This window comes from Cebus imitator, unplaced genomic scaffold, assembly GCF_001604975.1.
Source record: "Cebus imitator isolate Cc_AM_T3 unplaced genomic scaffold, Cebus_imitator-1.0 Scaffold6, whole genome shotgun sequence".
In the NCBI taxonomy this organism is placed as follows: Eukaryota; Metazoa; Chordata; class Mammalia; order Primates; family Cebidae; genus Cebus; species Cebus imitator.
In genome coordinates this window covers 6,296,042-6,311,000 of record NW_016107321.1, presented here as the reverse complement: position 1 = coordinate 6,311,000, position 14,959 = coordinate 6,296,042, and the positions used below count along the sequence as shown (strand labels likewise).

General features: G+C 45.5%; 1 protein-coding gene across 2 annotated transcripts in view; it reads left to right on the top strand.

Annotated features, from left to right (window-relative positions):
* Positions 1–6,934, top strand: part of TULP4 (TUB like protein 4) — a 214,654-nt gene extending 207,720 nt beyond the window's left edge. Inside the window, exon 14 of one of the 2 annotated variants that reach the window (XM_017538460.2) lies at positions 1,652–6,934. In XM_017538460.2, coding sequence (XP_017393949.1) covers positions 1,652–1,768 — 117 coding nt within the window. In that variant the 3' untranslated portion in view covers positions 1,769–6,934. The remainder of the gene's footprint in view (positions 1–1,651) is intronic. The other variant, XM_037741884.1, reaches the window with a different exon arrangement.
* The last annotated feature ends 8,025 nt before the right edge of the window (positions 6,935–14,959 follow it).

Genomic DNA, 14,959 nt, shown 5'->3' with positions numbered 1-14,959 from the left:
CCCAGGTTCAAGCGATTCTTCTGCCTCAGCCTCCCAAGTAGCTGAGACTACAGCTAATTTTATTTATATATATATATTTTTTAGAGATGGGGGTCTCACTATGTTGCCCAAGCTGGTCTCAAATTCCTGGGATCCTGGCAATCCTCCTGCCTCAGCCTCTCATAAAGTTGGGATTACAGGTGTGAGCCACCGCGCCTGGCCTACCATCATATTTGTAAAGAATGTTTCTACTTGTCATTGACTTTTCTCTTTTTGGCATCAGATGGGGACTTCCTAAGGAGTGCGAGGGTTAGTTTTGCTCACCCTATGCACACAAACACACAAAAGTAGGAAGCTTTTCCTTCTCCATTAAATCAGTGGTCACTGGCTACCTTGTTATGCCAGTCAGTTGGACCCATGTATTATGGCTTAGCTACATTTCCTTTTTTGCATACTTTTCTTCCCCTGGACATACTAACTGCCTGTTTCCTGACTGTTTGCTCATTTGCGTACTTCTCTGTATAGGGAAGTCATTCCCAAGTTCTCAGAGCAGATAAATCCTCCCAGTGCAGCGGAACACTTTGGGTCCTGAGCTCTTCCTCCTCCAGCCCGGAAGGCTTGCTCTGTCCTGCTGCCAGCTCCCCTCCTTCACCATCCTGCAAATTCCTTTCCCCTCTCTATTTAAATTCATATTTTCATTAATTCACTCAATAAATGTTATTGGGAACCTGCTGTGTGTCTGGCGATACTCTAAGCCCAGGGGTTGGCAAACTGGCCCTTGGGCCAATCTAGCCAGCCGCCTCTTTTTGTAAACAAAGTTTGATTGCAACACAGCAACACTCATTCACCTAAGTATCATCCTGGCTGTTTTGGCCGGACAGCAGCAGAGCTGAGGATTGTGGTAAAAACCATATGACCCACAAAGCCTAAAATACTACTTATTATCAGCCGCTCAGAAAGTTTGTCGACCCCTACTATAGTACTGGGGTCAGGGCAGTGAGGAGGACAGAGTCCCCGCCGCTGTGGAGCACACAGAGGTGGGGGGACCAGAGGCGATGAGTGTGGCCCGTGTGCTAGGGCGTGGTGCCTGTCTGTTGGGATATGGGCACAGGAGCTGGTGAGGAGGTGGCTGCAGGTCCCTCCCCAGGCAGCAGTGTTGCACGGCGGCTGTGCCGCTTCTCTTCTGGAGCCTCTAGCCTGCTGGAGCTTCTTTCTGCTTTTCTTCCTCCTTTCCACTCCCCAGGTGAAGAAACCACTTCATTTGGCCTGTAGCATTCCCCACATTCTTTTGTTTTTCTTTTAAATTCAGGGGGTACATGTGCTTGTTACATGGACCTTACATGCGTAATGCGGGGTGGCCTTCTAGTGCGCCCATCACCCAAACGTTGGATGTTGTGCCCCACAGGTAACTTTTCATGGAAGGAGCTGGAGGCCGTTGTCCCCACTTTCTGAACCTTGCTCATTGTCTCCATTGTGTTACCACGTTCCTCAGTCTCCTTATTTCCTACAAACTTGGAGTTCGATCTAGAAGCTTCACCAGCTTCAGAGTCACTTTCGTTAGCAAAAGCATCCCATAGACTGTGCTGTCTGCTTCCGTCAGAGCCGTGCAGACCCAGCTGTCGTCTTGCCCACCTTGTTCTTTAGTGTCTTTGCTTCCCCTGCCCTCCTCCAGGTGATGCAGTTTGGACGGATTGATGGCAACGCGTACATTCTAGACTTCCAGTACCCATTCTCAGCCGTGCAGGCCTTCGCAGTCGCCCTGGCCAACGTGACTCAGCGCCTCAAATGAACAGACAGTTGTGGGGAGGAGAGAGATACATAGAGCCTTTGGAAGAGGTCTTCGGAGATGCCAGAGGAGCCCTCAGGGGGCCGGATGCCTGGGAGGACCAGAAGCCAACAGCGAAACTGGAAGAGCCCAGCAGGCCCAGGAGAGGGCGCTGACCTGTGGTCGTCGCTTATTTGGTTGGGCTTTATTACCTTTTATTGTCTGTTCTTTTTTTCTTGTTTCATTTCAGTGGCATTTGGAAGTAAAGAGTGCCAGACACCTGATATTCCTTCAGGAAATGTAGCTTGGCTGTGGTAATGCCCCACTGGGCCCTTCAGAATGAAGACAGACTGCCTTATAGCCTGCTATTCTTTTAGACATAGGGAGGATGCATTATTGTGCATTCTGTACGACATTTAGCCTTTGTTACTCCTCTGACGTCACCACTAGCGTAAAAGCAAAAAGCTTTTACAAAACACAGCCAAAAATCCTGAAGATACAGGTTCTTAGGGGACAGGGTGGGGATGGCATTTAATTTATGCTAATTATGTTACTCCCCAAAAGGTGACTTAATTAACAAAGGGCGTTTGGGCAGATGCACTGGGTTGGACTGACAAAGTAGGCTCTTAACGGGGGTTCTCACCAGGTAGAAATGAGATTTGCTCATTGAGGATGTTGGGGAGAGGACGAAGGTGAAGAAGACACTGTACATGTGCACAGGTTCACATCCCTCTGCAGACAGCGGTGTGACTCAGCGTGTGACCTGTAGCAGTGGTACAAGGGCTATGCTCCTCTTCTGAGGCTGTTATACATTGAAAGACTCCACTAGTTTCATCATCTGTCAAAGTTACATAGGATCAGTGATGATCATTCAGTATGACTGGTTTTGGGAAAAGGTAAGAGACAAAAATGGGAAGATCCTGGCCTGTGGTCGTGGTAGCAGTTTTCTCAAATAATGTGGTGGGAGTCACTAGATCCCCACATGCCGAGAAGGCCTCGACTCTGTCTGCCCCTTTTATTTTTTAATCTGGAACACATTTCTGTAAACATGATCTTTCCCGTTAGATATCCTGTTCTAGGCCTTCCTATTCTAAAAGTGTGGAGGGGCTTGATTGGAAACCCCTCCTTTTGTCCTCTTGGCTACGTTAAAATTCAGTTGACCACAAATGCTTTCTATCAAATTAGAAATGTAACAAAAACAAATTTTAAGAATTCACCAGGGTATTAAAACCTTTGACAAAATTTTCATGATCTTCTCTCAGAAAAAAAAAGTTGTTTATTAACTGTACAGACTGTTTACTAAGGAACCAAGCCACTGAGAAAACATTGTTAAAATTGTAGTACCTAGGTAGTTGGTTGATCACACTTTGTTAATTGTAAAAAAAAAAAAAAAAAAAAAAAAAAAAAAAACTACCTAGAATCCCTCCTCCCACTTCCTCCTCCCAGTGAGAACTCGTGGGCGGTGTTCAAGCCCTGATGACAGAACCCAGTCTTGTTTTTGTTGCTTTGCCTTTCGGTTCTTACTGTGATGTGGTTTAGGACCAGGCCCCTCCCCTGGGCCTGCTGTGCAGGAGCACAGGCACTGTCTGCTGGCATTGGGTTCTAAATTAGGATTTTATCTGAAAACAGACAAGTAGAAGATGCTACAGAAAAGTATTTTCAAATTTAAAAGGTGTTTTAATCCGCTGTTGTGGTTTAAAAATGAGAAAAGAAACTGGCCCATTTTTTTCCTAGAACAAGATGACATGACATCATTCATGATTCTCTCCAAACCCCGAAGACATACTGATGAGGCTTCTCATACGGCAGTGAACAACTCCCATCTAATACCAGAGTTTCCCATTTCTATATTTAAAAGTATTGGACGTGATATTTTTAGTGGGTTCATTCTTCCAGAACAAATTTAGCAATGTTATCAGAATTAATTCTTTTAATATGAGTTTCTGTAGCTTGGTATGGTGTTTCAGTGCTTATTATTAGTTGTGCAATATTGGTTATAGCCTGTCAGATAATTTAAATACAAGTCCCCTGTTTTATTGTCTAAGATAATTATTTATCTTGCTTTTCATAGTGTTCTTAGGAATTATTTTGTTGTTATGTTTTGGTGAGTTGTGCCCATTTAATTATTTATTTAGCAAAACAGTATCTTTGTAACAACTTACTTGGTTGCGGTATATTTTGCTGCAGGAAATAAAGAGGATATGATAGAAGGTTTTTTTTTGTTTTTGTTTTTGATTTGTTTTTCTGAGATGCAGTCCCACTCGGTCACCCAAGCTGGTGTGCAGTGGCACAATCTCTGCTCACCACCACCTCCGACTCCCAGGTTCAAGCGATTCTCTTGTCTCAGCCTCCCAAGCAGCTGGGATTACAGGTGCTTGCCACCACGCCTGGCTAATTTTTTTTTTTTTTTTTTTTTGTATTTTTAGTAGAGATGGGGTTTCACCATGTTGGCCAGGCTGGTCTCGAACTCCTGACCTCAGGTGATCTGCCCACCTCGCCCTACCAAAATGCTGGGATTACAGGTGTGAGCCACCACACCCAGCTGATAGGTTTTTTGCTGGACAATTTGTAACTTCTAATTGGGAAAAAAAATTCTATTGTTTAAAAATCTTTTTTTTTTAAATTTTGTGTTGTTACTTACAAAGGAGACTATTTCTTTGAGATAACACTCAAATAATATTCTCTCTTCTTTTGAAACTTTTATTTTTATTTAAAAATAAAGGTTAATCTGAAACGAAAAGGGGAGACCTATTAGAATGAGAGTAGCAGAGGAAGGAATTATTAGGTCATAAGCTTCACTTTTTGTGTTCTAATTGTTTTTGAGATATAAGGACCCTGAAAAAAGCCCATTTTAAAGCTTGTTTAATAAGAGCAAATGTAGAGGGAAATCCTTGAAATGAAGGCTACAAATATATGTGAGAAGAAAAAAATGTATTTTTTCAGCAAATAATTAACTAAGCTTCTGAATTCCTAGCTCGCTCCCCAAAAGGCGTTTTTCCCATTTGGAGGCACAGGCTCCTGTCTCGGATGTTTGGCGCACTTGGGTTTGTACCGGAGTGACCCGGCAGCCACTGCTCACCTCCCGTCCAGCCAGGGGCCTGAAGGACGGGCTGCCCTCCTGTGCCAAGGCACACGTAAGCTGCGGGCTGCGCGGTGCTCATAGGGTAACTTTTCAGTTAATGGTGGTGGTCGTATTTTCAACTGTGCTTTCCTTCAGTCAGTCTGTTGACTAAATACTACTAAAATCAATACTTTATGCAAGAGATTTCTAAAAATGTTATGTCTATTAATAGTTATGAATATCAAGATACCTCAGTGAATCCCTAAATTTAAAAACAGTCCAGTAAAAGGTTAACTGTATAAAGAATCTATGACTTTTTGAGGGAAGTGTGGCATATTAACAAATATAACCAATTCTAAATTTGTTTTAGCTCTAACCTCATCAAACCAAAGGCACAGATTTGTGTACAGTATACCTATTGAATGTATATCCTGAGAAAAACTGGGGCCAAAGAAGCAGGAGAATCTCAAAGCTCTAATGGCAGCATAAATCAAAGAATTTCACAGGCTCATGTTTTTATCCATACTCATTGCTCCCTTGTCAAGTGTCCGACAAGGACCTGGAATAACGTGTTATGTTCATTTTGTAGTCATAGCAAAAAGTCAGGAAACCCCAGGGGCAAGCCTGCTCTGCCACAAGGTTGGAGGGTGATCTTGGGCAAGTCCCTGCGGCTGGCTAGTCCTCCATTTGTGAAATGAAAGGGGCAAGCTGGACAACCGCCTGCACTCCCTGACAGCTCCAACAGCCTAAGAGCGCCACGCTCTGCAGCCTCGTCATTCCACTTTTCATGGGAAGTAGATTTCACAACATTGCCTTTGTGTGGAGAAATATTTCTTTTCCTGTGTTAATGAGCTATGTACTGAATATAAATCAGTGCATTTAAAGTAATATCTTTAGAAAGTGCACCTCTAAATGATTTGGATTTAGAAAGTGCACCTCTAAATGTTTGTCCTCATAGAATACACAGAAGTACTGATTCTTCTTCTGTGTATTCTGGTAAGACAGGAGTCTCCACGGGTGTGCCCTGCTCAGCTGGACGTCTGTGAGAATAGCCCTGAAATAAATCACTGCTTGTCCCCAAAACCGCAGGAATATATATACCTAGGCCACCTCAAATTCCTGAGTGTGCACTGCTGTGTTACACGGTCTTCAAATTCTAAAGGTGTCTTGAAAAGGAAAGTTTTGCCCCACAACTGTGGAGAAGGAGTCCATGGTGTCGCTGTGGGCCTTTGTCACTTGGCCAAGTCAATGGTTTTAAGCAAAGTTAGTGGAGACAAAAATGTGTCCAAAATGTCGTTTGAGTTCCTGGGATTTCTGTAACAGCACACAACTCAGAACTCTTCAGCATTTGTGTGATTCCTTACCTCTGGCTGATAAAACTCTGATGGGTTGTGGCTTACTTTCTTTCCATTTTCTTTGGCTTTGTGCAATTTTTGTGTAACTTTACTTGTACCTATATCTTCTGTTTACAGTTCTTTTTAAGGGGAGGGGTGGGGTTCTAAGATCTTGTTGTTTATTGTAGATAAAAATCTTTTCGTGTTGTAGAAAAGCATGGGTTATGCGTTTGACTGAAAAGGCACTGTATTATCTACCAAAGGGGTATTGTTTTTGCATTTGTTTATAAATACATTATTTTGGTACTGTAAATTTGGACATAATTTCTGAGTTTATTACTACTGGCATTTTCTTTTCCCTTTTTTTTTTTTAACCGTAAGTGCGCGATGCAGGTGCATAGGTCCCAGACCAAACTAGACCACCAGCATGTTCATGTCCAGACCTCGGCAGTGGCGTGCACTGCTTGTGCACCTCAGTTCCTCTAGTGTTGGTTTGTTGGTTTCTTAATTCAGCATCCTGCTTTGTTTTACTTTCCAAGCAAGATCTGTTGCGATTCCCAGATGCGTTTTAATGAGCTCATCCTTCTTTGCCTCTCTTCTTATGTACTTTGTATATTAGATTGTGCAGGAGATATTCTAGAAGGCATTAATGGTTTGCATTCAAAACGATGTGGTTTGTCCAAGTTATTTTCTGTCTTTATTATTGAGATGGATTAATCTCCTTATTTTTTTCTTGATGATTTGAAGTTGTAAGAGTTGTCCAGCTATTGCTTAATAAAATTTTGCAGATCAAAACAAAAAAATTGTGTGCAGAATTCTTGAGACTTTTGAGGAGAAATCACCTCCCTCCATTGGGATGACTTCCTGACCCTCCATTTGCTTCCTGGCTCCGTCAGAAACTGCCAGCAGCAGCAACTCGAGCCCTGGAGATCCTGGTCATTGTGTTACCCACTTGGGGAAGTCAGAGATTGTGGTGCTGTCTTCTTGGTGATCTGGTTTACGATTGGTTTTTCATGGCTTTTTAAAAGAGGACTTGATTAAAAATGCATCTGTATAGCACCTAAAGATCAGAGGTTCCAATAACACCTTGATTACTTTGTAGGAAACTTAAACCTAGGTTTTAAGCAATTCTACTCTAAGTGCTGATGTAACTGTTAACTGTTGTTACTGTGAGTGCTGAGTGAGCCTCCTTTCTCTGCCCTGACTTTCCCTGTGACCATGGGGGGTTTATCTGTGATAGTGCATGTGTACATTCACAGAACTACCTTTTTGGTGTTTTTCAAAGAATAAGGAATCAATTTTGCTCTCCTAGCCTAGGCAACAAACTCATTATAGAAGAGAAATAACTGTTGCACGGAGATTCCATTGTAGTTTTCCAAGGATGAAAGATACATAATTTCTGATTTTATATAGCACCTAAAGATCAGGTGCTATATAGAATAGAAATAACTGTCGCAAGGACTGCCTGCCGTTTTACTGGGGAGAGAAAGAAAATACAACACTGGCCAAGCCCCAGTTTCAGTGACCCCAGTCACTGAAATGAAAGAAAATGCCCCTGCTACTGTGTGCAAGGTTCTGATTAATGGTTCCTAGAAGACCGTCAAGCTAACACAGGAGATACTGAGTTGATAGAGAAGAGAAATAACTGTCGCATGAAATCTCAACTCCATTACGAAGTGGATACGTTTTTGCCACACTTTCTTTCAGAAGAAAACTGAAGCACTGAGAGGTTGAAATGATTTCTGGATTCCACAGACAAAAACCAACCCTGAAACAGAATCCAAGATTTCTGGGTCACATTATTGAATAAACCTGGTTTATTCCCAGCTTCTCACTCTGGTGTGTGGTAATGACTTGCCTGTGATGAGCTATGGGCTTTCATGGAAGATGAAAACAAGTATGATAGATGGGCCACCCTTCCCCCCTCATCAGGTGAGCTCAGCTCATCCACTTTATAGAATGAGAGGTGTGTCCTTGTTATTGAATTCTGGAAAGAGTGAACATTCAGCTCACTGGCTTTATTACTCACCAAGGCTTCACAAAGGAGCCAGTCTGTGTGGATTTGTTTCCCTATACTTCCTAGAAACAGCCGCTCTATGCGCTGAAGAATACGAAGCCATCCATGTGAAGTGCCGGCTCATTCTTTGAACCCATTTCAGAGTTTCTATCAGAGTGATCGCTTCAAGTAAAGAAGGTACCCCAGTGTGGAATGGGCCCTAGCGGGAACCAGGCATTAGATGTGGAAAGGGGCCCCGCCTGCTTTCCTCCTGGGTCTCTTGCATCCTCCATCACTTATCCCGACAAGGCGCATGTCCCCTGTGCTGCAGAGGATATAAACACCTCTCTCCATGCATTTCTTGAGGGAGGATGGCAGCCTTCGGTGAAGTTTCAAGACCTTTTCTTTGAAACTGTTAAGGCAAGGTAAATGCTCTTTGGGGAGTAAGAAAACTATAAAAGAGAATTATTGAGTTTGTCTTAAGGACAGATAAGTCATAGGGTTTTCTTTTTTCTTTCTTATTTTAAACAGTTTTGCTCTTGTCACCCAGGCTGGAGTGCAGTGGCACTATCTCAACTCAGTGCAACCTCCCCCTCCCAGGTTCAAGTGATTCTCCTGCCTTAGCCTCCCAAGTAGCTGGGATTACAGACACGTACCACCATGCACCAGGTTCAAGTGATTCTCCTGCCTTAGCTTCCCAAGTAGCTGGGATTACAGACACGTAACACCATGCTTGGCTAATTTTTTTTTTTTTTTTTTTTTTTTTTGAGATGGAGTTTTGCTCTTGTCACCCAGGCTGGAGTGCAATAGCATGATCTTGCCTCACTGCAACCTCCGCCTCCCAGGTTCAAGTGATTCTCCTGCCTCAGCCTCCCAAGTATCTGGGATTACGGGCCTGTGCCACCATACCCAGCTAATTTTGTATTTTTAGTACAGACAGGGTTTCACCATATTGGTCAGGCTGGTCCCGAACCCCCAACCTCAGGTGATCTGCCCTCCTTGTCCTCCTAAAGTGCTGGGATTACAGGGGTGAGCCACTGTGCCTGGCCTATGCCCGGCTAATTTTATATTTTTAGTAGAGATGGGGTTTCAACATGTTAGGCTGGTCTCGAACTCCCAAACTCAGGTGATTCACCTGCCTCAGCATCCCAAAGTGCTGGGGTTACAGGCATGAGCCACGTGCCCAGCAGTCAGGAATTTCTTAAGCTTCAACCACCACTCAGGACAGCATACAGACAGCTTGCAGAGCGTCTTGCTCTTTGCCCTCTGGCCTGCCCATGCGTTCCTCCAGGACACTGTTAGGAATCCCAGCATCCCATTTGCCACTTAGCTCTGGCTGGCTCCCAGGCTCTCCCTGCACCCGGTGATTACGCAGCATTCTCACTGGAGGTACAGCTTCGGGATAGCTCTCATCTCAGGAAAGAGTGGGGAGCTTGGATGATAAAGGCAACCAGTCACATTACCTTCTCCCAGTTGTGCCAGCCATCTCCCACTGTCTTCAACCCTGAGGGTACAGACAGAACCTAGTGCTTCCTCTTTCCACTCTTCTCCAAAAGTAGAGAAGTGCCCAGCCCTGATCCATTCCCCTTCTGTCCTGGGAACCGAGAGTCTCTGCGTCTCCTGTTGGTTCATCCTCCAGCTCATCTGGTCTGTGGTTCCTCTTTTCACATGAATCAACTCAGTATCTCCTGTGTTACCTTGAGGGTCTTCTAGGAACCCCTGGTCAGAATCTTGCACTTTCACCCAGTAGCGGGGGCATTTTCTTTCATTTCAGTGTCTGGGGTCACTGAAACTGGGGCTTGGCCAGTGTTACATTTTCTTTCTCTCCCCAGTAAAAAGGCAGGCAGTCCAGACATGACAGTGCATGCATGTCACATGTATGCACCCCCAACCCCTATGATGAGAAGACACACCCTCACGTGATGAACTTCTTTCTGTGCTTGAGCCCATGGGGTCCTCTGAGTCCCACTTCCTGCCTTCCTCAAGTACCTGCTTCTGACTGCAGGAGCCTCTTCCGTCCCAGAATTGTGGTTTCTCACCAGTTTCTCATCAGTTTCCTTTGTTACAAAACTTGAGAGAAGGCTGGGCGCAGTGGCTCATGCCTGTAATCCCAGCATTTTGGGAGGCCGAGGCAGGTGGATCATCTGAGGTTGGGAGTTCGAGACAAGCCTGACCAACATGGAGAAACACCGTCTCTACTAAAAATACAAAATTAGCTGGGCATAGTGTTACATGCCTGTAATCCCAGCTACCCACGAGGCTGAGGCAGGAGAATCGCTTGAACCTGGGAGGCGGAGGTTGCGGTGAGCTGAGATTGCACCATTGCACTCCAACCTGAGCGTCAAGAGCGAAACTGTCAAAAAAAAAAAAAAAAACTTGAGAGAAAACATTCCTCTAATAGAGATAGTTCCCATTTCCTGCATTGGTGGAAGAAAAATCTCTTCATCGCTGAGTGGTTCCTTTGATGACCTTACAGATTCAGGCAGCTTGGGAAGCCACGTTTCTCTAAAAGCCGCAGAGCATTCAGCTCATGAAACCCTTAGGATCCCTGGCCCGTCGTAGGCCATGTGGAGTCAGCCTCGCGCCCCCAGCCCATCTGTTCCCGTGTGCTGCACTCCAGCGGGTCTCACCCTTGCATCCAGAGCTCCCTCCTACAGGATGAACTTGTAAACATTCTCGTTTTCTAACACCCACCAAGCTGAGCTCCTGGGAGGATGGCGGGAGAATGGGCACAACAGACTTTGTGGAAGACAGAGCCCACGCTTCTCCACAAATGGCTACCAGGAAGAGCAGATGGGTCAGACCAGACCAAACCAGCCTCTTGAGAACGTCACACGGCTGGACCTGCTTGGTGCCTCCGTGTAGCCCGCTGCTTAGAGTCTCCCTGCTAGGCGGCCAGAAGCAGCAAAAGCCTGGCTCCTCTGTCCCCTTCCTGACCTGGTCCTCTATGCTGACTGTGAGAGTGGCACAGGCACCCCGACCGGACCACAGCGAGCTGGTGGCCATGTCTCTGGCTCTGCTAACTTGGCCTATCTCATTTCGTTTTTCATTTTTCTTTTTTGAGACAGAGCTTGCTCTGTTGCCCAGGCTGGAGTGCAGCAGCGTGATCTCGGCTCACTGCAACCTTGGGTTCAAGAGATTCTCCTGCCTCAGCCTCCCAAGTAACTGGGACTACAGGTATGCACCACCATGCTCAGCTAATTTTTGTATTTTAGTAGAGACAGGGTTTCACCAAGTTGGCCAGGATGGTCCTGATCTCTTGACCTCGTGATCTGCCTGCCTCAGCTTCCCAAAGTGCTGGGATTACAGGTGTGAGCCACCACGCCCGGCTAGAGCCTGGTACTTTTTAAAAAATCCTTAGTACCTGTAGAGACACAGCTAAACATCATCTCATTAGCCAAGCTTTTCTCCCATCTAAATGGCAAGAATGGATGGCTTTCCATTCTTTCTATTTGGATACCTGTACTTTCAAAAAATAAAGCAAAGGTAAAGATGACACCCACAGCCAACTCCATGGTAACAGCATGTTCTCAAACCACAGTGCAGCTTGTTCTGACAGCAGGAAGCCCCCACAAGCCCTTCTTGGGGAAGGTGACGGGTTCAGGACACACCACCCCAGAATGTGGCACCTTGTTGTTTTGAGGAAACAGCAGAAGCAGGAAGGTCACTCTCACCTTCCCCTTACCCTCTGGCCCCTGCAGCAGGCCTAGGACCCTCATTCCACAGGTGTCCTCCCTGTCCCCAGAGGAGAGGAGCTCTCCATCTCTGAAGACACTGGGACACAGAGAGGAACCTGCACAAATGGGCACTGCGGAGTCCCCCAGCTTATTCCCCACGGATCACACCCCATTTGTCCAGGTGTCCCTCATACCTGTCCACTTCTTCATCAGACTTAGCGGTGTAAAAATACACAGGTGTCAGCCGGCCACAGTGGCTCACATCTGTAATCCCAGCATTTTGGGAGCCTGAGGTTGGCGGATCACTTGAGGTTTGAAATTCAAGACCAGCCTGACCAACATGGCAAAACCCCATTTCTACTAAAAAATACAAAAATGAGCTGTGTGTGGTGGCACACGCCTATAATCCCAGCTACTTGGGAGGCTGAGGCAGGAGAATCGCTTGAACCCAGGAGGCGGAGGTTGCAGTGAGCTGAGATTACACCACTACACTCCAGCCTGGGCGACAGAGCAAGACTCCATCACAAAACAGACAAAAAAACAGGTGTCTGTTTCTTTGGGTTCTCATTTCTGAAGTTTCCCATGTGATGTAAAACTTGCATCACTGAACGATGCGACATGTCCTGAGAAATGCGTCGCTAGGCCATTTTCTCACTGTAGGAACTTCACAGAGGGCACTTACACAGAGCTAGAGGCAACGACCTGCTGCACGCCTGGCTCTGTGGGCCCGCTGATTGCTTCCAGGCTGCAAGCCTGCACAGCACGCCACTGTGCCGAACACTGCAGGCGACTGAAACTCAACAGTAAGTATCTGTGTATCTAAACATAGGAAAGGTACAAGTAAAATAGGGTATTATAATCATATGAGACCACTATCGTATATTCGATCTGTTGTTGACTGAAGCATCTTTATGAGGTGCATGGCTATATTAAATAAAATGTGTATGGTTTTCTTATGTTGATAGGGGCTCCCAGCCATGACCCTAGTGATGGATGAGGAAAAGAAATTTTTCCTCCCCTACAAAGATTTGGTCCCAGTTAAGAGATGGCAAAACCTGAGATAGAAAGTCCTAAGTGACATTCCTCTATCCAAGCAGTGTGTGTTGAAAGAGTCAGGAGCAACTCTCAGAACCACGAGGACACAGCCCCTCCTTGAGAAGTGCTCCTTGAAGCATCCTGAACCACAGCGAACCAGCGCCAGCTCCATAGGAAGCAGAGGCCAGCACCTCAGATAGAAGCCTCCCTTCCAGGGACTGAGTCACAGACGAGCCCAGGTGAGGCTGCGTGGCAGCGCCTGCCCTGACCTTGGCTGTTAACTTCCTTTCTCATTTACAGTCAACTTCCCATGACAGAGATGACGCTCCGAAGATGCGTCCATTTTGTCCAGGCCCAGGGGTCAGGTTCCTGAAGATTATCTGGAGAATCTTTTTGTTGTATGTTTGTGGAAATAAACAAAAACCAATGCCAGTGAGCCTCGCAATAGAAGGTGGTGAGTATAAAATGTAAACGGCACCTTGATCAGAACTCAGCCTTCTTTGTATTCACATTTAAATTATCCAGGCTGCCACATCCTTGCTGCTAGATAAACAGCATCTCCCCCACTCCCGGTGCAGCGATCTCTGATTCCCCTGCAGTGCTCACTGTTGTCTGGGCTCCGTCCCCTTCTTGTGCCCTGTTCAGGAGAACAATACTTTCAGCTGAGGGTTATCAATTGGCAAGTGCAGTGGTGTGCTGGTAAAAAGCTAACAACCAGCTCTCCAGAAACGTACAAACAAACTTGGAATGAATAAATATACCTTACATGAGCATTATAAATTGTATTGATATGTAGGACGTGTAGTACACAATTATAGTAACAAAATATACAACACCCTTTCTTATAACTCCATATAGCCAGAGTTAATAGCTAATGCTTTTGTTGATTTTTGCCAAATGTTGTCTTGCAGCCAACCTATGACTGTAATTAGTAAACAAATATAGCTCCAACATGAATGTTGGTTATTTTCATTAACATATTTTACAAGTCAAAAGTGAAACAACAAAAATATGTCTTCAGTCAAATGTCGTAAATGTATGTCAGAACTTTACTCATACATTAATGACATAAGCCATTTCTTTGCTAAATGGGATAATAGTTTTTTGGTTTTTGAGACAGTCTCACTGCATCGCCAGGTGCCAGGCTGGAGTGCAGTGGCGTGATCTTGGCTCACTGCAATCTCCGCCTCCCGGGTTCAAGCAATTATCCTGCCTCAGCCTCCCAAGTAGCTGTGTCAACAGGTGCGCGCCACCAAGTCCAGCTAATTTTTGTATTTTTAGTAGAGATGGGGTTTCACCATGTTGGCCAGGATGGTCTCGATCTCTTGACCTCGTGATCCGCCCACCCCAGCCTCCCAAAGTGCTGGGATTACAGGTGTGAACCACCGCACCCGGCGGGATAATAGTTTTTGAAGATCAGATTTCCTCCATTCTTTTGTCCTGTTTACAAGGTGATGGCTACAGATATGACACATTTTAAATTTAAATTGCATTATGAACATTGCCTTCATCACTTTCTTAAGTCTAGCACCTAGAGTAAAACAATGAAGTCAGCCCTGATGTGTGGTTTTGCTGATTTCCATGGTGTAAATATTCCCACCAGAGTCACTGAATGAGGAGTTGAAAACAGATGTGCAATTTAATTTTATATAATGACTGTGATTAAAAATTGGCCCTCAAGATTCCTGGAAATGTCACCATCAGCTGTCATGAGGCAGAGCTAGCTGCTGCCGGCAGCACATCGAGGCTATGTGTGGTGTGTGTTGGGGGCAGGGTAAGCCCAGACTCAGATTGGAGGGCTGTGCAGGCATTGCTGAGTCTAGGCAGGCTAAGGCGCTCAGCTCGTGAGTTCAGGACATAGATTTTTTGGTTGTTCTTTCATTAATCAACAAATGTTTATGGAGTGTCTATCACATGCCAATCACTGGCGGTGGCGAACAGCCCCATGCCGAACAGACAGCCCTGCCCTGCAGAGGGTATAGTCTCAGCTGGTTCTGTCTCCAAGACTGCTGAGTCCCTCTCTCCCAGACCAACTCATCCTTTCCACCCAGTGCCTAGTGTCCTGGGGCCCCCATGGAGGGGTGCGCAGCTGTTGCAGATGACGGGGAGCTA